Source organism: Macrobrachium nipponense, chromosome 28 (assembly GCF_015104395.2).
Source record: "Macrobrachium nipponense isolate FS-2020 chromosome 28, ASM1510439v2, whole genome shotgun sequence".
NCBI lineage: Eukaryota > Metazoa > Arthropoda > Malacostraca > Decapoda > Palaemonidae > Macrobrachium > Macrobrachium nipponense.
This window is the reverse complement of record NC_087217.1, coordinates 26588998-26615881: the sequence shown is the minus strand read 5'-3', so window position 1 is coordinate 26615881 and position 26884 is coordinate 26588998. Positions and strand designations below refer to the sequence as shown.

The 26884-nt window shown below is 42.3% G+C and overlaps 1 protein-coding gene across 2 annotated transcripts; it reads left to right on the top strand.

Moving 5' to 3' along the window:
* Positions 1-335: 335 nt before the first annotated feature.
* Positions 336-25589, top strand: LOC135201602 (probable U3 small nucleolar RNA-associated protein 11). Of its 2 annotated transcripts, none has more exons than XM_064230647.1 (7): positions 336-438; positions 6187-6327; positions 7039-7141; positions 15499-15694; positions 15911-16041; positions 17362-17472; positions 25406-25589. In XM_064230647.1, exons 2-7 carry the CDS (start codon positions 6209-6211, stop codon positions 25502-25504), a joined length of 759 nt encoding a protein of 252 aa, XP_064086717.1. In that variant the 5' UTR covers positions 336-438; positions 6187-6208; the 3' UTR covers positions 25505-25589. The 2 variants fall into 2 exon arrangements, with proteins under 2 accessions (XP_064086717.1, XP_064086718.1); XM_064230648.1 differs by lacking the exon at positions 336-438 and adding an exon at positions 3055-3072.
* The last annotated feature ends 1295 nt before the right edge of the window (positions 25590-26884 follow it).

Here is a 26884-nt window from a genome sequence, read left to right as displayed (position 1 = left end):
TCTTTGTGTTTATGGATATCAGTAGTTATCCTTTTTGTAGTACTAATAGTAGTAGTAATAGTAGCAGCAGTAGTAGTAGTAGTAGTAAGTAGCTGTGAATGGGGTGCGTATTTGTGTTCCAGAGTCCTCATACAAAAGATTAAGAAGTTTTATACTGAGTCGTTCTCTACCCCGAAAATGGAAATAAATGAATAATTATAAGATAGTTTCCATTATACCACATTAGATTACATAATTAAATTTACATATTAATTATAATTTTATTATATATAATTTTATTGTTCCAAAATTGTACTGTAATGATCGTATTTTCGGCAATTTACAAAGTATTCGTTTTCACCGGCACCAGGTTTTGTTTACATTGTCTCAAAACATTTGGACCCCAGACACGTTGCTGTAGTAACAACCAACATTAAACCCCACTTTTTACTTCTCTGTGTAAGTAATTAATAAATCCTACAGATACCTTTTAAAAAGTATGTTGGTGATCATAGCAGGCCAAGTTAAGTTTGGTTTATTTAATTAAGGGTTACAATTTTACCGTGTTAGCTATGGAAGGGTGGTGGGAGATGGGGCTGCCGATATTGTTGTATACATAGGTAGGTAGTACCTCACGAGAGCTTAGGCTAAGTCGTAATTTGATAAGAAGTTCTTTTCAAAAATGTAGGTTACAGTTTCGTATAGTGTTTTCTTAACCTTTAAAATAATGCCATCAGACCTCTACCTTCCTAACCTAACTTAGGGTACCGAGCCCTAACAATGGGCAGGTGTCCTCCCCCCCTCCCCCCCCACAAGAAACGTTGAATATCCATGTCTCCCTCCTCGAGAAGTCCTTGTTAAGAGGTCGCTTAAAACCTAATATAATTTATTTCAGTATAGAAAAAGATGTACTAGGCCTAGCCTAGCCTAGCCTATAGGCCTAACAGTACATGTGAGATAATTTATATCACTAGACATCTTGGTAGATCTAGGGTAAAAAACCGCAGGGTACAGAGTGGACCATGTATGATCAGCGTGAACAATCCCAAAAAAAGTATATTATAACGCGTCCTGACATCGGAGATGGGCATCAGTCGCGGCTTGTTGTTGGTGAGAAACGGAGCTAAAGACCTCTACTCTCCTTTCGAAGTATTTTCTCCAAAGTTAGAAATTAAGGCCAAATTTAAAGCATTAAACAGAGGGTAGTGAAAAGGATATACAACGCAGTGCAAATCTCACCAAAACGTGTTCAACATTTTTACTTACAACTCTAAATATTTAGAAGACAGACGCCATCTCGATGTTTACGGAGTCTCTTGTGTCAATAAACTAACCATTTCCTGTGATAAATCCGCACATCACTTGTACCCACAGACGCTGGGCACTTTCATCACAACAATCGGAAAACGGCCCCTCACCGAGTAAACAACTGTTATGGTAGAAAAAGACGACGAAGCGTGCACTTCGATAATTTTTTAAATAAATAGTAAAACATCAATATTTTACATATTTATGATGATTAATTTGAAAATATTCGTTATTGAAAAAGTAACTCGATTCTGACTCAAATTTAAGTAATTATTTTTTGGAATTAGAACGTTCTTTTAGGTCCTGTATTATGACGTCACGACATCTTGACTTTCGTACCTATTGTAAATAATTGCTTTACTCAACTTTCTTGCAGAACAGTTTACCAGTTATTCATGCAGATTATCAGCTCTTCATGTATTTGTTATAATCGTAATGTGCATATATATCTTTATTATTTACTTTTTGGATATATGAAGATGTTTTACTGCCGGATTATCGCTGTAGTGTGACGCAATCGTTTTCGGTCCCTGGGCCTCTGTTTTCACACCACAAGAAATTATGGGGCCGAATTTGCAATGACCAGAAAGTCGTTAAAAGAGGAAAGATAGCATTGAGGGGCATATGTTTTGATTGAGAAAAATACAAGTTTATTCAATATTGTTGCTTGTAAAAAATACTTTATTACTAAAAACTTGATTGACAACTAAGCAGCATACCTACTATGGGTTTCAGCGACAGTGCAAGCACGTTTTTGGGCAATACCTATTTCTGTAACGAAAACTCTTATCAGAACGAGATTTTGCTATAGTGCAATACACCCAGTGCTGTAATTTATAAGGGTATCCTGAATCACTAATCGTAAAGCATAACGACACTTGTCCTGGTACCAAGAGACAAAAATTCCATTATGCAGAAATGGATACGAACACGCCTAAAAAGCTCCACCTACCCTCTCCCCCCCCCCCCCCCTCCACCGCCACCCCTTTCCTTCTTCGTTCCTTCGCCTTCCTTTCTCTCTCTCTCTCTCTGTTGCCAATCGGTATGTGTTGACCCTCCAAACTGGGTATAAGACTACACACAAAACGTTGAAATTGGTGAAATTAGGCTATGTATTGGAAGTATATATACATAAATATTAAAGCAATTTTATCATTATTGCATTACTATGACAACTAGAATTCATGGAAACAGTTTATAATAATGAATCAGCGTATGTGTGAAGCCTCCACTAATGCGGCAACGATGATTTTGCCATTCTTAGCATGCAAACATTAAAGGTTACATTTATTTCTGGCATACGGTTATTAAAGAAATTCAAAATTCTAATATAGACTGAAATCAATTAAAAAAGTGCTAGCAAAAAACAAAAAAGCAAAAAAAAAAAAAATGTATATAATCCACTCATCCGTAGTCGTTCCTATATGGTTTTCGGCAGCCAGATGTACAAAAACATTAGAAACATTTGATTGTATCTACTTTAGAAATATCTGTAATTTTTTGGGGTAATTTGGTTGCAAAAAAGGGATAATATGCATGAATTAAATTAAAATTTTTAAATAAAGTAAATTTGAACTAAATAACTAGTAAAGTAAACAATTTAGGGAATAAAACTTTGCAGTTTTGTCGTCTGCTGTTCGTAACTGTGTTTGTGGCGCTCGCGCTTAGGAACCAGGAACAGCAATGTGGAGTGAATTGAGACCAAAATGTGTATAATAACAATCAAATAAGCACTGTGGAGTTTCAGTTGTGATGGCAGTAAGGATAAAAACCACCGATTACAAGGTAAGAATGAATTCAGTTCAAACCATGACCCCGGGAATAAAAAGTTTCATACTTTCAGTAATATAAGCAACAAAATGTTTTATTGTGCTGATTACAACTGCAATCTTGAATAAGATCAATAAACGTTACATACATACGCTAACATTGTTCAAATGATTGCTGGGAAGGCTGGGAAAGATGATTGTCATCACTGATCAGAACCTGTACATCCCACGGTAGCCGCCATATTGGATTTCAAAACTGCCTTGAAAACATATTTTACGAAGAGCGTCACATGCTTATTTTAGTTCGTATGGGGCTTTCATATATCACATTATGTTGACGAAACTTCAATCTTTTGAATGGTATGCTTGGAGTTGTAATTGTATTCTTGTTTCACCATTTAAATATCGAGTGAATAAGACCTGTCCACCGTGATAAGGGTTGGTAGTCGCTGGTGTTTCCCCCTAGGTAATAACTCCGTGTCGAGTATCTCTTTGGAAATTACAGTTTCCTTTAGTGTTTGGGTTGCTAATTAAGACTTTTACTGTAATATTTGGGGGGTCAACTGTAATTAACCCCCAGGGGCCAGTAGTAGTAGTAGTAGTTGTTATGGGTCGAGGCAATGCCTTTGCAACGGCGCTTCTTAATCTTGAGTTTTTTGTTTTTTGTTTATTTGTTGAGCTCTTTCCTTTTTTTTTCTCTTTCCCACATCAAGTATATGGTTTCTTTTCTTATTTCGTTGTTACCTGTAAATAGAAATTTTCCAACTATGTCACTTTCCTTCTCTTCATAGGGTTGCTGTACCCTATTGCTTTAACACATTCTTCTCTATAAGTACAACAATATAAGAGGAAATGAAATATGTCTTCTACTGTATTATGGCAAAAAGGACAACAGGTGTTGTCATTCTGGTGCCTTTTTGCTATATTTAGATTAAGAGAGTTGGTTCTAGCTTTTAAGAGAAGTATTGAACCAGTAGAATTATCATAAATTTCTTCATCTTTTATTTCTCTTTTCCACATTTTATATATATTCACAGTCACTTTATTTTCCTAGTCTTCTTTCCACCTCGCTGTGTCCCAGATTCTGGCTTTGTCCTTTATTTCAGTTTTGGACATTCCTTCCAATTTTCTTAAATTGATTTTAACTTCATGCATGTACTTTTCCACTGTTTTCCACCATTTTCTTTCCCTTTCTTGCATATCTGTAATTATTTTCTTCAGTATCTCTTTCTGTCCATTTAAAGTATTATTTACATAGCTTATCTTCCCACTCATAATTCTACTTTTCATGGAAGATGCTCCTATCTCCCCCCTTAATGTGGCTACTACTGTACTTCTACATGCTCCTAATATGTTCCTACATACCCCATTCTCTATTCTTTGTAATTTTTCTATTTCTGTGTCTTAGATTAACCACATTGGTTCCATATAAGACTGATGGTAGAGCTATATTTTTCCAGAATGTTTTACCTATTAGAACTTTGTTGCAGCTTTTTTCTATCACAGAATAGGTTAGGTTGGCTAACTTCTGTGCTTTATCCAACATTTCCTTTTTCTGTAGCTTAAACAGATTTCTAGAATCATTTATCATTATTCCTAAATATGTTATGTTCAGTACTAAGCACAGCAAAATACATTTGATGCCTCAATCCCTGGTGGCTTTCTCATTCGTGGGACCATTCCTTGCAGTCCGTATGGAGTTACCTAGAATTGATGGCATATTGGTAAAATTATGAAATTATCTTGCTCCTACGGCATTACTGATAGGTAGGGTAAATGACCAGGACCGCAAACATTCAACGCTAAAAATTCACTTTTTTCACTCAGTATTTAATGGGTGAAACAACAACAAAATTAAACCTTTAAGCAAACCTTTCAAAAGATTGAAGCTTCGTTAACCAAATAATCTACAAGGCCTGCTTTCAGGCCATCAAAGACATTTATAACATTTGTATTGCAAGAGTTTTAAGAAGTTTTAACCTAGGCTAGCCTAAGTTTATAATAAGCAATAATTTAAGGGTTAAGATGGTTCCTTAGGGTGAATAAAGTCCCTTTCTTCAGTAGGCAATCACTCTTGAAGTCAGGTAAGGGTGGTAGGGTCATTAAGTTGCCTTCATAGCCTAGCCTAACCTCACCTTACCTTGCCTAACCTAACCTATGGTAAGGACCTTTACCCCATAACTGGATGGGGACTCCACCCTGGCTAGGTGCTGCTAGGGGAGTTGTAATGGTCTACATGCATATATGATTTTCCAGCAAGTTTGATATTACCTAGTGCTTTTTCCAGTTAACTAAGCTGGCTTTCTTGTAACCTTACCACGTAAGAAATTTTATTATTTAAATATCCCAGTATATCCTGTGAAATCTTTAACCTCTATTTTATTAATTAAATATCCGAGTCCTGTGAAATCTTTAACCTCAGGCAGGTAATGCTGTGTGTTAGACTAGCCTATTGCTCTTAAATATTATAGGCAAGAGTAGGGTAGGACACTTCGTATTGCATTTTTCAGGATGCAGGAATTGCTGTAAAAAGAAGAGTTTTAGCCTAGGATGTGAAATTAGTTTCATTATTCATCAAGACCATGTTTGTCACCATCATTGTAAGGGCTATCATTTTTGTGTTTTTCCCTGCCTATACCTGGTAGCTGCTTCATTATCTCCTGGAAAAATGTCTTGGGTGGTTGGTTGGTTTAGATTAATCCCGTGGTTATGCAGACATGACCCTTTCTATGGGTGTGTCCTTGCCAGAGGAAATTCATCTTGCGTTAGTCATCAGTTGAAGAGAAAAATAAAACTCTTTTTAGGCTAGTACTGGCTGATAAGGGGTAACCTACACCTGTTGTCTAGGTTCCCTTAGAAAGCAGCTTCTTACCTTATCTGAGGCTTAGTTTAGAAGATGCTGAAGGTGCTTTGAGATCTCATTTTGGCCCTGAACTTTTGGGTTTTTTGTTTTAAACTTAACATCTTTCCTCTGTGGTCACTTATCATATAGCTGACTTGGTCTAACTTTCATCTCTCATTTAGGAATAAACCCTAGCACCCCAACCCCCTGCAAATTCAAGAAATGTAACACAGGTCTGTCTAAATTACAGTAATTTAGTGTTATTGTTGGACTACTATCTACTTCCAGGAATATCAAGATCTAATGCAAAATGTCTTCACTACGGAATGCTATGAAAAGTCAACGGGTGCACAGGGAAAGACACCAACCTGAGGCGCGAAAGCACTTAGGGCCCCTGGAGAAAAAGAAGGATTACAAAATACGTGCAGAGTAAGTATATTTACGTCTTTTGCTTCATAAATCCTATTTTTACTGTACATATATTGTTTGAATTACAGGATTTTTTATTTTTACAAAATTTTTGAAATGTAAGAAAATTACCATCAAGTACAAGTACCTGGATGTGATTGCTTTTGTTGTTTTATGGTTCTAGTTAATGTTATTACCACACTTATCATCAAGTATTGTGCCATTATCAGTCATTTGATGTTTGCCAAGTTTTTGCCGAACAATCTAAAATTCTGAATCATACATCTTTATCCTTTATACTGTTATAGTTATATTTAAAACATTTTTGTATTTTGGATGAAGGTGTTCAGAAAGTTGAGATAACATATTCTTGGTGCAATTGTGGTATCACTCTTTCACTTTCCCAGTTGCCTATTTATCTTTGCAAAGTGTGATTTTAACACGGAATGTGTTTTTTCTAATAACAATGGGATTTTAATACAAAGAAAAGGGAATAATCCTTTTTATAGCAGCTATGTCATCAGTCATGTTTTTGAGCATGATTCTTCTCTTATGCTGTAAGATGTCAATATACAGAACGTATACTGTAATTATTTTGATAATGTAAATATTTTGATTTTAATTTTAGTATTGTGCAGTTCAGTTAAATGTGTCTGTTGTCTGTCAATTTATTGTGGCGATAGCATATTTAGTGTCACTCACAATTTCATGATTTTCCTTTTAATTTTTCAGTGATCAAAATAAGAAAAAAAGGGCTTTGAAAACTCTGAGACGCCATGCATTAAATAAAAATCCAGATGAATACCATCATCATATGGTCAACAGTCAATTGAAGGTAAAAGTATTTTTTCTCTCCATATACTACTGACACTTTAGATGGAAGTAACTATTCTTTTTCAAGATTTTTGAAGATTCCCTTCTATTTTCCATAAATAATCAACTTGTCTGTCATTAATTTTACGTTTGCTTGCACACAGTTGCAAACCTTCATTCTTTGAATAGGATTTGGTTTGCAAATGTGAGCTGGCATGATCATTCAAGCTTATTGACACAGTAGAAAATTACCGACAGGCTAGGGAAGCCCACCCACCTGTCATTCTGCACTGCACATTGCTTCCGGCCACCATTGAGTTCAGACATCTTTGATGATTCTCTGCCTGATTTTGGCAGAAGGCATTGTGGAGTGCAGACCGACAGGTGGGGAGGGCCTCCTCTGCCTGCCAGTAGTTCATTACCTTGTCAATTAGTTGGAATGGTAATTCCAGCTAGCATTCGCAAGCTAAATCCTATGGAAAGAACTTCATGTGTGTATGTTATTTATTTGTAACTAAATAACATGTAATTCACTTGATCAGGTAACCCTGAAGATAAACTTCTTAAGTGATGTTGGTCTGATTGAGGTTAGATAAATCTAGTTATCAAATCCCAGGACCATGAAATAGCCATTAACAAGCAACTTTTTGCCAACAGATATGAAAGGAAATAGTTGATATACCTAGAACATGCTTGACACTTGACCCATCCCAGATCAGTCTCTTCCTAATAAAGTTAGATACTTACTTTTACTCAGGATAGGTTTTTTTTTTTCCTTCTTTTTGCAAACCTGTGTTTGGTCTATTGCTTAGCACCCAAAGGTAGGGCCTTGGTCCAGTAAGCTGGTTCCTCCATGTTTCCTTGGTGTCACCACTTCAGCAGAGTGGAACTGATTGTGGAGTCACTTATAACCACAGTACACTGTGATAATTGTTTATAAAGTATTGCAAATGATGTTCAAAAATCAAAGGCTACCTCTGTATGTCACTTAAGCTGCCCTCACTGGTGCAGGTCAACTGTGGGCAATGCTCTTCTAAGAGAAAATAGCTGGTTATCAAGATAGAGACTGTTCAGTTTCAGAGAGATTTTATTGTCTGATCTAGTGGGCTTTATTGATTAGAACTGAACTTTCATTTGTTGAAGTCGTCTGCATTTACTAGATTTTGCATTTAACAAAATACAGAGGATCTGTTTTCATGATTCATTAAGGTGATCTTGATGCTTAATTTACTGTTTTGTACATGAACTTTCCTGTCAGACATATACTTAGCTTACGTCTCTGACGTCACGACAGAATTCAAAACTCGCGGCTAACGCGACAGGTAGGTCAGGTGATCTACCTTACCCGCCGCTGGGAGGCGGGTGTAAGAACCATCATACCTTTCTTGCCAGATTTTTTCTGTCGTCGGTGTCGACCACACCTGTTGTCGGTACCTCTTGACAGTTGGATTCTTTTCTCGTTTTCGCCCTGGATTGTTTCTACGGACTTTTGGTGAAGTACCCGATCTTTTGGCCTGGCATTCGCGATTTGTGGACAGTTTTGGACTTTTCTTTGGATTTTTCTTTGGATTTTTCTTGGATTCATGATGTCTGATGTTGATACTAAGAAAACCGCTATGTTTAGAGTTTGTTGTATGACTGAGTGTAAGGTGAGGCTACCGAAAGCTGCGGTAGACCCTCACACGGTATGTTTGAAGTGTAGAGAGGGAATGAATGCACCTTTAATAACCCTTGTAATGAATGTGAAAAGCTGAATGAGGATGAATGGAAGTCTTTGTCTTCCTACTTGAGGAAGCTTGAAAAGGATAAAGTTAGGAAAGCTTCTTCCAGGAGCAGTAGTAGATCTCGTATTAGCGAGTTGGATGTAGATAATCCTATTTTAGAAGTAGCTCCTTTGTCAGTTTCAGCTCCTGCTCCCTGCACCGAAGCCGAAGATGCGCCTTCGGAAGTGGCCTCAATGAAAGCCACCATTCGCAGTATGGAGAGGAAAATCAAACAACTAGAAGGTAAGAGTGATTCCAATAGTGATTTGTGCAGTGAACCCAGTGCAGTGGAGGGTGCGTCTGATCGGCTCCCTAATGCTTCCAGGCCTAGACCTCTTCCAGACTCCCAGTCCCAGTGGAGGAGGAAAGTCGAAAGCCGCAGGAAGGTTAGGGAGCATCCCCAACGGTCAGGCGTCCCCTCGGTAGCTCCTGTTGATCGTTCCCAGGCTACCTTGGATCGCTCCAAGAGAGAAATTTTGCGCCAGTGCTTCTCGTCGTCGCCTTCGCCTTCTCCTAAAAGAGGATGGAGCTCTTCGGAAGCCTCGCGCCCTTCGAAGAGAGCCTGGAACGCTCCCTGCGCCCGCCCTTCCAGCCCTGAAGTGTTTTCGGAAGAGCCTGAGGTGGAAGCGAAGAAGCGTAAGAGATCTCAGGAGTATCGTTCCCCGAGCGGAGATCGAGCCTCGTCTCCTGTTCACGAGTTTGTGAATTCTCCTGCAAGGGTGTTGGCTAACCTTCAGGCGCAGATTTCGGCTCTGGCTGCTCTCTTTGCGTGTCTTCTCGTCGTAGGAAGGACGTCTCGCTTCCTGTAAAGAAGTCCAGGCTCCCCTCTCCTGACTCTCGCTATTCGACGGAAGCGGCGCGCTCACCTGTGCGTTCGGATTCTCGCAGGAGGCTTTCTGCTTCGGACAAGATCGCATCTGCATCTAAGCGACATTCGCCTGACAGACAAGTTTCTCCTTCGGACAAGGAGCAAACTGCGCGTAGGAGATCCTCACCCTACAAACGCTCTTCTCGAGACAGGATCACTTCCCTTGACAGGCGCCAAGAGCCTAGTAGGCACTACTCACCTCGTAGCCGCTCCTCGTCTCGCATCCACTCTCCGGTTGACAAGCACCCTAAATTGGACAGGCGCCCTTCGCTGGACAGGCGTCAAGAGCTTGTTAGGCGCGTTTCGCCTGGCAGGCGCTCTTCTCCCGACTTTTACTCGCCTCGAGTCAGGCGCCGAGAGCCTAGCAGGCGCTTCTCCCCTGGTAGGCGCTCACCTAGTAGGCGCTCGTCACCAGAGATTCTCTCGCCTCGGTTCAGGCGCCAAGAGCCTGGTAGGCGCTTTTCGTATGGCAGGCGCCGTTCGCCTGGTAGCCGCTCTCCTTTGGATAGGCGCCAAGAGCCTGATAGAAGTTCTTCTTCAAACAGGCGCTCTGCACCTGACTGCCGCCTGACTCCTATTAGGCTTCAAGAATCTGGGAAACGCACTCCTCCAGACAAGAAGGATGTTGCAAGTAGACACTTGCCTGAAGCATTGTCTCCAAGACGTATACGTCTAACTTCCTCTAGAGACTCCTTTAAGAATAGTCGCGCCTCTAAGGATCAGGAGGGCTCTTCAGCTCAGGAGGAACAGGACCCCTCAGAAGAAGAAGGACCAAAAGACGCCTCAGTTTCCTCCTATAAGAAACTAACAGAGTTACTCCTGCAAGAAGTCCCACGTTGGCCGAGTGGACTTCGCTCTCGGCTGCTAATTCGGTGGTCCGAGTTCGATTCTCGGCCCGGTCAACGCGGAACCAGAGAAATTTATTTCTGGTGATAGAAATGCCTTTCTCGATATAATGTGGTTCGGATTCCACAATAAGCTGTAGGTCCGTGCTAGGTATCGTGATCCTAGTCACGTAAAATATATCTAATCCTTCGGGCCAGCCCTAGGAGAGCTGTTCAATCAGCTCAGTGGTCTGGTAAAACTAAGATATACTTACTTACTCCTGCAAGAGTTTGGAGATATCCTTTCTCCTGTGGCTCCCCCTTCTCCTCTTTCGTTATTCTCCACTTTGAAGACGTCGAAGGTTTCGTCTTGTGTAAGGATGAAACCTACTGTTTCCATGAAGAAGGCGCTGAGAGGTTTTGGGGAATGGCTCCTTTCTAAGGAAGAGAAAGGGAAGACGGTTTTTTCTTTCCCTCCGTCTAAACTGACCGGCAGATTGGATTCTGGTACGAATCGGGAGAACCTTTAGGCCTCGCTCTCCCTTCGTCTGCGGACTCGGACTTCTCTTCATTAGTGGATTCTGCTCGTCGTTCCGCCCTCTTGTCCGCCAAGACTACGTGGGGAATGAACGAACTTGACCACTTACTGAAGGGAATGTTCCGAGTCCTGGAAGTTTTCAACTTCCTTGATTGGTCTTTAGGTGTTCTGGCTAATAAGACCAAGACCCCAGATGCTCTGTCTCCTGAAGATCTTAACTGTGTACTCACTTGCATGGATAAAGCAGTGAGAGACGGATCGAGTGAAGTCTCCTCACTGTTTGGAGCTGGAGTGCTTAAGAAACGGTCGGTCTACTGTTCGTTTCTCACGAAGGCAGTGTCTCATGCGCAAAGGGCCTCACTCTTGTATGCTCAACTCTCTCCGCTTCTGTTCCCCAAGAAAATTATCCAAGATGTCTCGAGTGCCCTTTCAGCTAAGGCTACTCAGGACATGTTAGCCCAGGCGGCCAGGAAACCTCGCTCTGTCTTCCAACCCAAGAACAAGAAAGAGACTCCTCTGAGACAGGAGCCCTTTCGAGGAGGACCCGCTGTCAGAGGTTCTGCAACCAGAGGGACTAGACCTTTTAAGAGAGGTAAAACCTTCTCTAAGTCAGTCAGAGGGAAGAAATAGCGGTCAAGGACTCCAGACATCAGTGGGTGCCAGACTACTGAAATTTGCCGACGTCTGGGCCCACAAAGGGGCAGACAATTGGTCCCTATCGATTGTCAGCAAAGGATACCTCATTCCCTTCTCGTCAAGACCACCATTGACGACAACTCCGAGGGAGTTGGTAGCCAAGTACAAGGACCCCATCATGAATCAAGCCCTTTCTCTAGCAGTAGATCTCATGCTAGAGAAGGAGGCTATAGAACTAGTGAAAGATCCCCGCTCTGCGGGCTTTTACAACAGACTTTTCCTAGTGCCGAAGAACTCAGGAGGATGGAGACCGGTGTTGGATGTAAGCGCCCTGAACGTCTTTGTGGAAAAGAGGAAGTTCGCCATGGAGACAACTTCCTCAGTGTTAGCGGCTCTTCGTCCAGGGGACTGGATGTGTCTCTAGACCTTCAGGACGCTTACTTTCATGTGCCGATCCATCCTTCTTCACGGAAGTATCTACGATTCATGATGGGAGGAAACATCTTCCAATTCAAGGCCTTGTGCTTCGGCCTATCAACTGCACCCCAAGTTTTCACGGGGTTAATGAAAAACGTGGCGCAGTGGCTACATTTGGAGGGAGTGAGGGTGTCGCTTTATCTCGACGACTGGCTTATCAGAGCAGAGTCTCAAGAAAGATGTCTGGAGGACCTTCAAAAGACCCTTACATTGGCAAGTTCGCTGGGACTTCTGGTGAACTTCCAGAAGTCTCAATTAATCCCCCAGTCAAGAGAGGATCTATCTGGGGATTCGGATAGCTTCTCTGGCTTTTCGGGCTTTTGCTTTTCCGTCGCAGAGAGGATAGCTCGTTGCTACGAGAAAATAACGACCTTCCTAGAGAAAGATGCATGCACAGCGAGGGAGTGGATGAGTCTGCAGGGGACACTCTCCTCACTGGAGCAATTCGTTTCTCTAGGAAGGTTGCATCTCAGGCCTCTACAGTTCTTCCTATACCAGAACTGGAGGCGTCTCTCCCTAGATCTGGAGTTCTCCCTCAAGATCTCAAGGGAAATCAAGAGAGACCTTCGGTGGTGGAACAACCCACTTCGATTTGTGAAAGGAATGTCTCTCTACATGCCGAACCCCAGCCATGTGTTGTTTTCCGACGCATCGGAGGCAGGTTGGGGGGCGACGCTCGGGACAAGAGAAGTGTCAGGCACCTGGAAGGGGGATCAGGTGTCCTGGCACATCAACAAGAAAGAGTTGATGGCAGTCTGGATGGCATTGAAAGCCTTCGAACCCCACGTCCGAAATGCAGTAGTGCAGGTCAATCGGACAATCCACAACAGCCTTGGCGTACATCAAAAAACAGGGGGGGACGCACTCCTTCTCCCTGTACGAAACAGCAAGGGATCTTCTGCTGTGGTCTCAAACAAGGAAGATCAGTCTTCTCTACCAGATTCGTACAGGGAGGGGGAAAGGAACGTCAGGGCCGATCTCCTGAGCAGGAAGAATCAACTCCTGCCTTCCGAGTGGACCCTCCACTCAGAAGTATGCCAAGACCTGTGGAGAAGATGGGGCAGACCTCACATCGATCTCTTTGCAACAGCAAAGAACGCAAGAATCGAACTTTACTGCTCCCCGATCTCAGACCCAGGAGCAGTATCAGTGGATGCGTTTCTCCTAGATTGGACAGGGCTAGACGTCTACGCCTTTCCCCCCTTCAAAATACTAGGACAAACCCTCAAGAAATTTGCTATCTCGGAGAGGACAAGAATGACGCTAGTAGCTCCGTTCTGGCCCGCCCAAGATTGGTTCACAGAGGTACTGGAATGGTTGGTGGACTTTCCAAGAGCACTTCCACAAAGACAAGATTTGCTCAAACAACCCCACTTCGACAGGTATCACAGAAACCTCCCCGCTCTCAATCTGACTGGCTTTCGACTGTCAAAAGTCTTGTCAGAGCAAAGGGGTTTTCGACAAAAGCTGCTAAGGCTATCGCCTCAGCTAGAAGACCTTCGACCCTTAAAGTCTACCAGTCGAAGTGGGACGTCTTTCGCCGTTGGTGCAGGAACCAGAAGTTTTCCTCTTCCAGTACCTCTGTGACTCAGATAGCAGATTTCCTAGTTTTCCTCAGAGAAAAATGCGGTTTGGCAGTATCTACTATCAAAGGATACCGAAGCATGCTGGCTGCGGTATTCAGACATAGGAATTTAGATCTTTCGAATAACAAAGATCTTCATGATCTCTTAAGATCTTTTGAATCTTCCAAGAAAACCTCGAGCGAAGTTCCAAGTTGGAATCTGGATGTGGTTTCTTCGTTTCCTGAGGTCCGCTAGGTTTGAACCACCACATTTAGCCTCCTTCAAAGATCTCACGAGGAAAGCTCTCTTTCTCATGGCTTTAGCATCAGCTAAAAGGGTTAGTGAGATTCATGCCCTAGAAGGAAGGGTAGGTTTCAAAGGAGATTCCGTGGTTTGTTCCTTCCTTCCTTCGTTTTTGGCAAAAAATGAGAACCCCTCAAATCCGTGGCCAAGGAATTTTGAGGTTCGTGGTTTATCTGCCATAGTAGGGGAAGAACCTGAAAGAACTCTTTGCCCTGTTAGGAGTTTAAAATACTACCTTTCAGAAGAAGAAAACCCTTAAGGGCATTGAGGATAGACTATGGTGCTCTGTAAAGGACCCCAGCAGACCATGTCGAAAAATGCGCTGTCTTTCTTCATTAGAAGTGTTGTGAAAGAAGCACATAAAGCTTGTAATGAGGAACATTTCAAGATCCTAAAAGTCAAGGCTCATGAAGTAAGAGCAATTGCCACTTCCTTGGCCTTTAAGAAGAACATGTCTCTTCAGAATCTGATGAAAACTACATTCTGGAGATGTAATTCAGTATTCGCCAACCGCTACCTAAAAGACGTCAGTATTACGTATGACGAGTGCTTCGCGTTAGGCCCGTACGTATCGGCGGATTCAGTGCTGGGGCAGGGAGCTGGAACATATCCTTAGTAGTTTTTGCCCTTGTTTTTTTTTGGTAATTGAGTTCATATGGTTGTATGAAAAATGATGCAGGTAGGCATCGTTTTTCGTTTCGTTAATGCGAAGAATCATTAGTTTGGTTAGGTGATCTGATTTGGTTTGAAGCTACCCTGCATTGGTAGTGGACAGGTTCTGTCATAGAAGAGGGCGAACCCCCATTGACATGATCCGACTTGGATTCTACTAAGTAAGCGGATATCAAGTCCCGTTAGTAGACCCAAAGAGTCTTTTCAGCTGTAGGTCACGCCCTCGCTGTAGCTCTTATGGCTATGCAGACTAATAGACAGTATCTATGAAGTCTTCAGCCTAAACAGGTAAGAACCAAGGTTATTTTTATCCTACAACAGGTGTTGTTTACCTTTTCTTTGTTATTTTCTGTCTTGTACCCTCCACCAAGGGTGTCAATCAGCTAAGTATATGTCTGACAGGAAAGTTCATGTACAAAAATGATATTGTTATTTTACAATAAAGTTTTGTACATACTTACCTGGCAGACATATACGATTGATGGCCCGCCCAGCCTCCCCTCAGGAGACAGGTATAAGAGAGAAAAAATCTGGCAAGAAAGGTATGATGGTTCTTACACCCGCCTCCCAGCGGCGGGTAAGGTAGATCACCTGACCTACCTGTCGCGTTAGCCGCGAGTTTTGAATTCTGTCGTGACGTCAGAGACGTAAGCTAAGTATATGTCTGCCAGGTAAGTATGTACAAAACTTTATTGTAAAATAACAATATCATATTATCTTTTATTTGCTACAGGATGGAGAGCATCATGAAACTGTAGAAAATGAAGAGCTATCTGTTGGTGACGTTATGCAAGATTTGACATACATAACGCATCGCCGTTCTGTAGAGAGAAAAAAGATAGAGAAGTTGAAAGCACAGCTACACCTTTTAGGAGCAGAAGAGCAACCTAAAAATACCCATATCCTCTTTGTTGACAATGAGAAGCAAGGTACAGTATACATAATACAGAATTCAATGGTTATTAAAACTCATGCATATGTTTTATATCAAGATTCATGTCATTTGAACATTTTGAGGCTTGGGGAGCTCGGATGCATTTGTTCCAGTGTTGGGTTTAACTGTTGTAAGAAGGCAGGGAAAGGTCATGTTCTTCACGTAAATTTTTTGGAACATTTTTCTAGTTTAAATACCAATTTTTCCTCAGCCAAAAAAACTAGCGCAGCCAAACTTCTTGACACCCATCCAGCACTTCTTGGAAGGAGTTTTAACAGGATGCGGTTATCTCAGCTGGCAAAGATGTCTCTCGATAGTGGTACAGATTCAAGCGATGTAAAGGTAAGTTTAGCTCTGTATTTACTTCAGTGAGAATGGTCATTGACATACTATACCTTACTTCTTTTCATTACATTTTTTCTTTCAGTGGCTAAAATGGAATTGTTGATGTGGTATTTAGATATTATAATGAAATGGCAGTTTTGTTTTTATATTTTGGCATGCATTTTGATCAGATATTGTGACAGTGAACTACATGCACTTGATATATCAATATTTGGGTCTGAAGTCTTGCGTTCAGTATAATATTGAAACAAGATATTTACAACTGTATACAGGCAGTCCCCTGTTAATGGCGATCCAGTTTTATGGTGCATGTCCAGCGTCATAACGAGCCAAGTTTCAGTTATCGGCCCCACAAGGTGCCAATAATAGAATTATGGCGCCATAGCATATCTTACAGAGGTGCCATTAATGCCATAAATCGCTGAATTTTGGTTAATGGCACTTTTCGCTTATCAGCACCCCTATTAGAACAGAAACCCTTCTGATAACTGGGGACTGCCTGTGTGTATTGCTAAACTTTCTAATAATTTCCATAGTGGATACATTTTTGGGTCCCCCAAGCAACAGAAATCTTTGCAGGAATATCAGATTTCTTGACAGTCATCAGCTTTCTTAACTTGCAATTTTGATAAGTCCTAATTTTATGTCATAATTTTTAAATATTCCTCAGTAATTTTTTTTCTAACATTTAAGTGTAGAAAAGTCCTCCAAACTCACATTATTTATGATCATTAGCTTTGTCACAACCCATTTCCTTCCCTACAAGATTGCATAGCTTTTGAAGGAGTACATTCATTATTCATAAGTACTACAAGACTGGTTTTATACTTGTGCCTCATCCTTTAACTGTGAATCATAAAATTGTCTTTGTCTTGTGAAGAGAAAATATTTTCTGAGTAGATAGTGCTTCAGTCCTTTAGCTATGACTCTAGAATTTCATTGCATCACCCTAAAGTGATGAGCTAAATATTTTCCAAATAGATAGTGCTCTATGTTTTATAGGAGGAAGTTTATTGGTCTACTTTATGGTTTTTAATCCAAGATAATAATCCTTTACTTCTTCCAAGGCCTGCTTTTTCAAGTATTTAGACATTTGTAGCGTTTCAGAGTATGTTATGTTATTTTTACTAAAAATTATAGCCTTCATGTTAATTACAATGTTGTCATTTTGTCTGTTTTGTGGTCCAATTGATTATGACTTCTTTATGTCCGGATTGGCCTAAAATGAGGTGATCAGTTACCCCTCTGACTGATCAGTGAAAGTGTTCATCAAGTGCACAGTCATAAAACTTTAAATTGATCTTTTGTCCTTTCCAGAAACTTCTTAAGTCAAAGTCACGTGCCTACAAGGAACTAGCCCAGAGAATTGAAAGGGAAAACAAATTACGCATAATGCAGGAAAAACTAGAAGTCCGAAAGAAGCTCATGGTAAGTCTTTTAACCATTTTATGTGCTAGAGGCCATTAATGCTCTGTTATTTGTGGTTGGTGTTCATTTATATATTAAGTCCTCGAGATTCTAATAGTCACTTATAAAAAATTTGCAGCTACTTTCAGTGTGTAATATGAACTTTTCAGTGTTTCACAATTTTGACCACACTACAGTAGAATTGAGTACAGGTAATCTTGCTCAAAAGAGTACTGTAATCAACTGTGTGCCCTGAAATGAAATATAATTTTCATACATTCAACTTACCTGTCAGATATATACATAGCTATCGACTCCGTCGTCCCCGACAGAAATTCAAATTTCGCGGCACTCGCTACAGGTAGGTCAGGTGATCTACCGCCCTGCTCTGGGTGGCAGGACTAGGAACCATTCCCGTTTTCTAATCAGATTCTCTCTGTCGTTACTACCTCCTGGCTGGAATTCTTTTTTGCAACGCTTTTTGATCATCTTTCGACTGATTTTTGGCGACGTACTTGGATCATTGTTTGGCATTCGCTATCGTGGACTGTTTTTTGGACTTGGCTTTGGATTTTCGTGAATATGTCTGACTCTAGTGTTAGTTTCAGAGTGTGTGTGAATGAGGGCTGTAAGGTGAGGATTCCGAAAGCTTCGGTAGATCCTCACACTGCATGCAGTGGATGTAGAATGGTTGAGTGTTCGATTGAGAACACGTGTAACGAGTGCGAGAGACTGAGTGCGCAAGAATGGAAGAATCTAACTTCTTACTTGAAGAAGTTAGAGAAAGATAGAGAGAGGAAGGCGGTTTACAAAAGCCGCAGAATGTCTAGATCTCGTGATCTTCTATCTAGTTCTGTAGCTTCTTCTTCTGATAATTCCCATTCTGTTTCAGCCCGTTCACAAATTGCTAACCCCTCTGATTCTGCTTCGGAAATTGTGGAACTCAGAGCTTCCCTTTAGAAAATGCAGGAAAAAATGGCAGCATTGGAAGGTAAGAAAAGTGAATGTGGTTTTTCAAGTGATTTTAGTGTCCCCAGTGTGGTGGAGGGGCCGTCTGGTCGTCTCTGCGACGCTCCCAGGTCTAGACCGCTTCCAAGCTCCCTGGCCCAGAGGAGAAGGAAAGTCGAAAGCCTTACGGAGGTTGTGGAGAATTCCCAACGATCAGGCGTCCCTTTGGCAGAATCTGTTACATCTCAGACTGCCAGGGACCTACGAGAGTGCTTTTCGTCTTCTAGTTCGCCTTCGCCGAAGAAGGATAGGAAATGGAGTCGAAGCTGAGAGGATTGTTAAAGAACCTAAACTCCAATTCTAGCCCCGAGCGCTTCTCTGAAGAAGATGCGCCTTCGGTAATAAAGAAGGCTAGGAAGGAGTTAGATCCTTGGACTGTAAGAGATCCTCGTGCGCCTTCCAGATCTCCCTCTCCTGATTCGAACGAATCCTCGACCAGGAAAATTTTACTAAATATGCAGGAGCAATTAGCGTCTTTGGTAGGAGTACTTTCCAAGGAGCCTACTCGTAAGAAGGATGATAGGCTTCCGATTAAAAGATCCAAATACCGATCTCCTGTTAGGAGCAACGAGCCTTCCAGGGGAGTTGTCGCACAGGCGGCCATCTCTGGGGGGAGCGTAGCGTTAGACAGACGAGAAGTGGAAACGGAAGTAACTCCTGCCAAGCGCCTGGCACCAGCTAGGAGCCAGGCGCCAAGTAGGCGCAAAGAGCCTGAGTTTCCTGTAGATCGTTCAAGACTTAGAACTCCAACCAAGCACCGAGATTCAACTGGAGAAGAGGAAGCTCCTGATAGGAGCAAAGCGCCTGCTAAGCGCAATGCACCTGCCAAGAGAAATGCTCTTACCATAATCGATACTCCTGCCAAGCTCCAGGAGTATTCGGAACTAGATACGCCTTCCAAAGGCCAGGAGTATTTGGAACATGATACGCCTGCCAGGCGCCAGGAGTATTCCGATCTCGATACTCCTCCCAGGCGCCAGGAGTATTCTGAGCTTAATACTCCTCCCAGGCGCCAGGAGTATTCGGAGCGCGATGCGCCTACCAGACGCCAGGAGTATTCGAAGCGCGTTGCTCCTGCCAGGCGCCAGGAGTATTCTGAACACGATACTCCTCCCAGGCGCCAGGAGTATTCTGAGCGAGATACTCCTGCTAAGCGCCAGGCGCATTCTCTACATGAAGGGCCTGACAACCGCCAGGAGTCCTCCAGGCGTAAAACTAAAATTAGCCATGACTCTCCTAAAGATAGGCGTAGAGAGAGAGTAACTCTTACTCCCTCTCCTATTAGAAGTGCTTCTTCTTCGGAAAGGAAGAGATCAAGAGAGGAGGCAGACGAAAAAAGGGAGCCTTCTCCTTCCGAGCCTATTAACTTAGAAGACGTCTCGGAGGATGAGATTACTAACAAAGAGGGACTTTCAAATTATAAAGTTCTTTCTTCTCTCCTTTTAGAAGAGTATGGAGATTCGTTGACTCCAGCTGCTTCTCCTTCTCCACGCTCTCTCTTTTCAAGCACGAAAGCTCACAAGTCTTCCTCTTTCCTGAAAATGAAGCCTGCCATATCCATGAAGAGGGCCCTACAATCTCTTGACTCCTGGATCAAGACAAAAAAGGAGTTAGGAAGGACAGTCTTTTGTATGCCTCCTGCTAAACTAACGGGTAGAAGAGGCATATGGTATGAAACGGGGGAGAATATGGGATTGTCTCTGCCCGTCTCAGCTGAGTCCGACTTCTCAAGTCTCGTAGACTCCTCGAGGAGACACGCCTTAAATTCAGCCAGAGCAACATGGGGTCTTTCGGAGATGGACCACCTTCTCAAGGGACTTTTCTGCACTTTAGAAGTATTTAACTTCCTGGATTGGTCCCTTGGGGTTCTGGCTAAGAAGTCCCAGGAAAAGGAACAACTAAACCCTGAAGCCTTACATAGTATCCTCACATGTATTGATAAGGCTGTTCAAGATGGATTGGCGGAAGTCTGCTCCCTCTTTGGTGCGGGAATACTAAAGAAGAGGGCGGTTCACAGTGCCTTTCTCACTAAGGCCGTCTCTCCTTCGCAGAGGTCAGCTTTGTTATTTGCACCTCTTTCAGAACATTTATTCCCTTCTCAGTTGGTGAGAGACATTGCTCATTCACTAACTGAGAAGGCCACTCAAGATCTTCTTAGACAGTCTTCAAGGAAGAATAGACCTGTGGCCAGTGAGGAAAAGAAAGGCACTCGGCCAGCTCAGCAGCAGCAGCCCTTTCGAGGAGGCCCTCAGGCTAGATCTATCGCCAGAAGGAAGACAACGGAGAGAAGGGGAAGATCTTCCTTCCGTCCCTTTAAGAAGGGAAAATGAGAAAACTATCCTCCAGACACCTGTAGGAGCCAGGTTACAGTTCTTTGCGGGAGCATGGGAAGACATAGGATCTGATCCTTGGTCGATGTCGATCATCAAGAAGGGTTATTATATCCCATTCAAGGACAGGCCCCCCTTGACAACATCACCGAGGGAACTGTCCGCCAGATACAGGGACCCTGTTCTGATGGATACTCTTCGTCAAATGGTGGAGCAGATGTGGGACAAAAGAGCAATAGAACTGGTACTTGATCACAGCTCCCCGGGGTTTTACAATCGCTTGTTTCTTGTAGCGAAAGCTTCGGGGGGATGGAGACCAGTACTGGATGTAAGTGTGCTGAACAAATTCGTAGAACAACAGAAGTTCAGCATGGAAACGTCTGCTTCAGTTCTTGCAGCACTCCGTCAAGGAGATTGGATGGCGTCCCTAGACCTTCAAGACGCTTATTTCCACATCCCGATTCACCATTCGTCGAGGAAGTACCTTCGTTTCATGTTCGAGGGAAGGATCTATCAGTTCAGGGCCCTGTGTTTCGGCCTATCCACGGCTCCCCAAGTCTTTACAGACTTGATGAAAAATGTGTCAAGGCACCTACACATGAAAGGGATAAACAACTTTGGAATTGACGAAAGCATTAGGATTGATCGTAAACCTCGAGAAATCTCAGATGGTCCCCAGCCAGAACGTAGTCTATCTAGGGATTCAGATGGATTCTCGGGGTTTTCGAGTATTTCCTTCTCAAGAGAGAATAAGGAAAGGTTGTACCACAGTATCGAGCCTCTTAGAGAAAGAGCGCACTTCAGTGAGGGAATGGTTGAGCCTTCTGGGGACCCTTTCCTCGCTCGAACAGTTCTTTCCTCTAGGAAGACTACATCTCTGTCCGCTTCAGTTCTTCCTGAGAAGGAGTTGGAGTTGGAAGACAGGACAGCTCTCAAACACGTTTCCAATCTCAGCGGAAATAAAAGACCAATTAAGGTGGTGGTTAACCCCCTTAGAAGAGAACAAAGGAGTATCCCTGGAAGTACGGAACCCAAACCTGACATTGTTCTCAGACGCGTCGGAGACAGGTTGGGGTGCGACCTTAGGATCCAAAGAAGTGTCAGGCACCTGGTCGGAAGAACAGGTGTCATGGCACATAAATTGCAAGGAGCTATTAGCAATTCACCTTGCGCTAAAGAGCTTCGAGGACATAGTCAGAGACAAGGTGGTACAGATAAACTCCGACAATACTACCGCTCTGGCTTATGTCAAAAAAACAAGGAGGAACTCACTCTCTCGCCCTATACGAACTAGCAAGAGATCTGCTGATTTGGGCGAATCAAAGGAATGTAGTTCTCCTAACAAGATTTGTCCAAGGGGAGAGGAACGTGAGAGCGGACAGACTGAGCAGGAGGTTCCAGGTCCTTCCTACAGAATGGACCCTCCACTCGGAAGTCTGTCAGAGCCTTTGGTATCTTTGGGGGAAGCCTCAAATAGATTTGTTCGAAACGTTCCTCTCCAAAAGGATAGACACATTTTGCGCCCTAGTAGAAGATCCCAGGGCTTATGCAATAGATGCCTTTCTCCTGGACTGGTCAGGGCTAGATGTGTACGCTTTTCCCCCATTCAAGATACTGGGGGAAGTAGTCAGAAAGTTCGTGGCCTCGAAGGGAACCAAGATGACTCTGATAGCCCCATATTGGCCATCCCGAATTTGGTTCACGGAGGTAATGGAGTGGACAGTGGACTTCCCCAGATCTCTTCCAAACAGGATAGATCTGCTCAAACAACCCCACTTCGAGAGGTACCATCAAAATCTACCCGCTCTTGCTCTGACTGCCTTTCGACTATCGAAAGACTTGTCAGAGCGAGAGGGTTTTCTCGCAAGGCGGCAAGCGCAATTTCCAGAGCCCGCAGATCATCTACTAGGTGAGTGTACCAATCGAAGTGGGAAGTTTTCAGAAACTGGTGCAGGTCGAAGAAGCTGTCCTCTTCCAATACCTCTGTGACCGAAATTGCGGATTTCCTTCTTTTCCTGAGGGAAAAGTCTCATCTCTCTGTACCGACTATTAAGGGGTACAGGAATCTGCTTTCAGCAGTCTTCAGAAACAGGGGATTAGATTGGACAAATGATAAAGATTTGCACGATCTCATTCGTTCCTTTGAAACATCAAAGTCAGTAGAACCTAGGGTTCCAAGCTGGAACTTGGATGTGGTCCTGAAATTTCTGTCCTCCGAGAAGTTCGAACCACCACATACGGCTTCATTTCGGGATATCACTAGAAAGTGTTTATTTCTGCTGTCTCTTGCTACGGCAAAAAGAGTCAGCGAGTTGCACGCCCTTGAGTCACGAGTTGGCTTCAAAGGAGACTCTGCGATTTGTTCATTCCAGACTCTCTTTCTTGCCAAAAATGAGAACCCTTCGAATCCCTGGCCCAGGAGCTTCGAGGTAAAAGGACTTACTAGTCTGGTATGCAGAGAGACAGAAAGATCCCTTTGCCCAGTTAGAGCACTTAAATTCTATCTGGACAGAAAGAAGCAGTTGGGGGGTTCGCAACACGGTCTATGGTGCTCAGTAAAGGACCCCAAGAGACCAATGTCTAAAAATGCCTTGGCCTTCTTTGTTAGAAGTGTCATTACCGAGGCTCATAAGAACTGCCCAGATGACTCTTTTAATCTATTAAGAGTGAGAGTCATGAAGTAAGGGCAATCGCGACGTCTATTGCGTTCCAAAGAAATATGTCACTAAAAAATATTTTGGATGCAACTTATTGGAGATGCAACTCTGTTTGCATCTCATTATTTAAAGGATGTGCAAGTTACGTATGAGAAATGTTATTCTCTAGGTCCGTTTGTGTCAGCACAGACGGTTCTGGGTAATGGAGCGAGCACCGATCCTTAAATATGTGTACGTAAGCTTCTTGTCGGATGTGTTCTTGTATTTCCTGTGCATGGAAGTATCAGATGTCGCACAGGCGGCCTTCACTTCTCTTCTCTTCACTAGGAGATCGAGTGGCAACTGACTTTTAGAAGGGTACAAAAATTTTTTTTTTTTTACTTTTGTATGTGTGATTATCGAGTTTTTGGTTGTTTGCTAAGAGTTCGGGGATGACTCTTGGCAATCTTAGAACTAACACGGGTGTTAGGATCGGGTGATCGGGATCGGTTGTGTGCTCCTTAAAGAAGGCGTGTTGTCATATAAGCGGATTAGCACCCATTGACAAATGCCAGTTAGGCTCTGCCGAGTAAGCGGATGAAACCCCATCGACAGACCCACAAGAACTCTTGGCCGCAGATCACTATCTCGCTAAGGCTCTTGAGGTGAAGCAGACTCCTGGGCAGTAGCCACGAAGTCTTCCACCTAATAAGGTAGGAACCAAGGTCTATAAATACCTACAACATATGTTGTTTACCTGTCTAGTCAGTAGTTAGCTGTCTCTTGCCCTCCACCAAAGGGTGTCAATCAGCTATGTATATATCTGACAGGTAAGTTGAATGTATGAAAATGATATTGTTATGATACAATAAAGTTTGATACATACTTACCTGGCAGATATATACGATTGAAGACCCATCCAGCCTCCCCGCAGGAGACAGGTGGAAGAGAGAATCTGATTAGAAAACGGGAATGGTTCCTAGTCCTGCCACCCAGAGCAGGGCGGTAGATCACCTGACCTACCTGTAGCGAGTGCCGCGAAATTTGAATTTCTGTCGGGGACGACGGAGTCAATAGCTATGTATATATCTGCCAGGTAAGTATGTATGAAACTTTATTGTATCATAACAATATCATTTTACAGTAAGCAACAAAATAAAAACAATCCTATATCCAGAAATGGTCAGTGGGATTTGCCGCAGGCAAAATTTGGGACCCTCCTTGATTTTGAATGATTAATAGTAATACAAAGCCACCATAAAGTGAAAAAATCGGTGCTGGTATAAGGTTTAGAAGCAATAACTGGGACAAGTAAGGATTTTTTATGACCTAATTAAAGTATTCTGAAAGGAGGAATGCAGATTTAACATGGGCTGGATTAAAAGAGTTGATGTGTTGCAATGTCACTTACAGTGGTCATGTTTCACAGCGTACTAGTTTGACCCTAGACAATAATTATTCCTCTTGGATTTAGAACTTCCATCAGTGAACCTCATTTGGTGCACTGTAGGCATTACTTAGGTCCTTTGCAGAGTCCCTTCAGCCCTTAGTTGCAACCCCTTTCATTCCTTTTACTGTACATTAAATCATATTTTTTTTCTTCCCCCCTACCTTCCACCTTCTCTTAACAGTTGATTCATAGTGCAACTCGAAGGTTTTCCTCCTGCTACACCTTTCAAACCTTTCTTCTCCCAATTTCTGTTTCAGCACTGAATGACCTTTGGCCTAAATTCTATATTCTGTTCTACAGGGTGTTATAAAGAATACGTATAGCCTTTAGCTGTTAATGAAGTGACCTGACTTCTTCAGATATTTAAGATATAATAAATGCAAGCATTAGTATTAGTATTAGTACATGTATTTAGTTTGCAGGTCCCTAGAATCTGAAGAATACTGTATAGTCTTAGAACTTTTATTTTTTTATATACTTGGTGGTTGTTTAGTGGTTGTTGCTCATATGAGAAAACTTTATCACCACAGGCGAGCAAAGGCAAAGATGAAGAAAAGCCAAAACTTATTCAAGAGGGTACTAGTTCAACAGCTCCAGTTTACAAGTGGCCTCAAGTTCGGAAAAAATAACTATGATTTTGCTCCACACCCCATCTCCCAGAAACTTCGAGGCTATGAAAGATAAAGTAAGGGAAATAAATTTTTTTAACAAATATTCTTGTTGAAATCTTTTATTTCTCCTTCGGTTCTCAACTACAAACACAAAGTTGCAGAGGATATCACTCATTACTTTTGTATATTTGGTTTGGTAGTAATCTAAATCTATTTGCAAAAAACTTCTCCCAGCATATTAACAGCAAAATACATTTAAAACTGCACCATCAAGCCAAGGCTGTGAAGATGTGTCCGGCAGCTTACCATGCCATGTGAACTGTTGACTTTTCTCCAGAGAATACAAGCCTTTGTATTGTATTCTATGTACAATTATTCCCGGGGCCAGCAAAAAAATAGTCGTGGAAGGTTAGTATAAAGGTAGTTAACTGGTGATAGGTAAGTGAGTGGCAGTTAAGTGAGTGCCCTTCATGCCAATGGGCAATGTTATGGTGACAAGAAACAGAGCCCTGAGTAGTCTGAGTGTTTCGGGATGTGTGTATTCATTTCCACCCAACCTGTCAGCAGAGGTAGAAGGCAGTTTCGAAAAACATGGTGGTCAACGTTCCTCAGTGAAGTTGATGAGAGGCTAGAGACTGGTCGTCAACACCTCCATGAATAAACCTTTAGATCAATTACGTTCAAGATGGAAACTTCACAATTTGACTTGACTTCCATCATGCCTTTTTGCTTCATGTACCCTTTGATTTGGGCCAGTGACTACCACTCAGATGTTCATGATATTGTTCAGTTTGGTGTCAGCTTGGGCCCATTCATACGGTAACAACTTCTGCATTATCTCAATGATTGGTTGGTTATGCTTCCTTCTGATGCTTAAATAATATGGGACCTAGAGGAGTTTATCACACTCTGTCATGATCTAGGATTGTCTTAACCTAGTAGAAGTCTGATTTTGAACCCAAGCAATAAACTAAGTACTAGGATATCCAGATAGATATGACAGCTGTACTAGTCTTTCCCTTTGATTCTCATTCCTGGAACTTCAAGAAGGTTACAGAGCATTTCTTGTCACAACAGTTCTCAGTCACCTTTCACTTATGGCTAAGCTTGTGCCTCATTGGCAACTCCACTGGCATTTGTTTTAGTAATGCCTGAAGCAAAACCAGTCAACACCCAGCAATATGATAAGTGGTGGTTTTCTGGTCTTCAAGATGCCTCAGGAAGATGAAAGATGCAATTGCCATGTTACTTTTTACTTTGTGTTGAAATTTTATATCTTTCTAAACAAAAGTGACTAATGAAATATGAGAAGCCAAAAGTGAAACACCAAACTAATCACCTAAACAAAGATTTTTAAATCATTGCTTGAAAAGTTTGGAGGTTAAGGAAAAAATGATA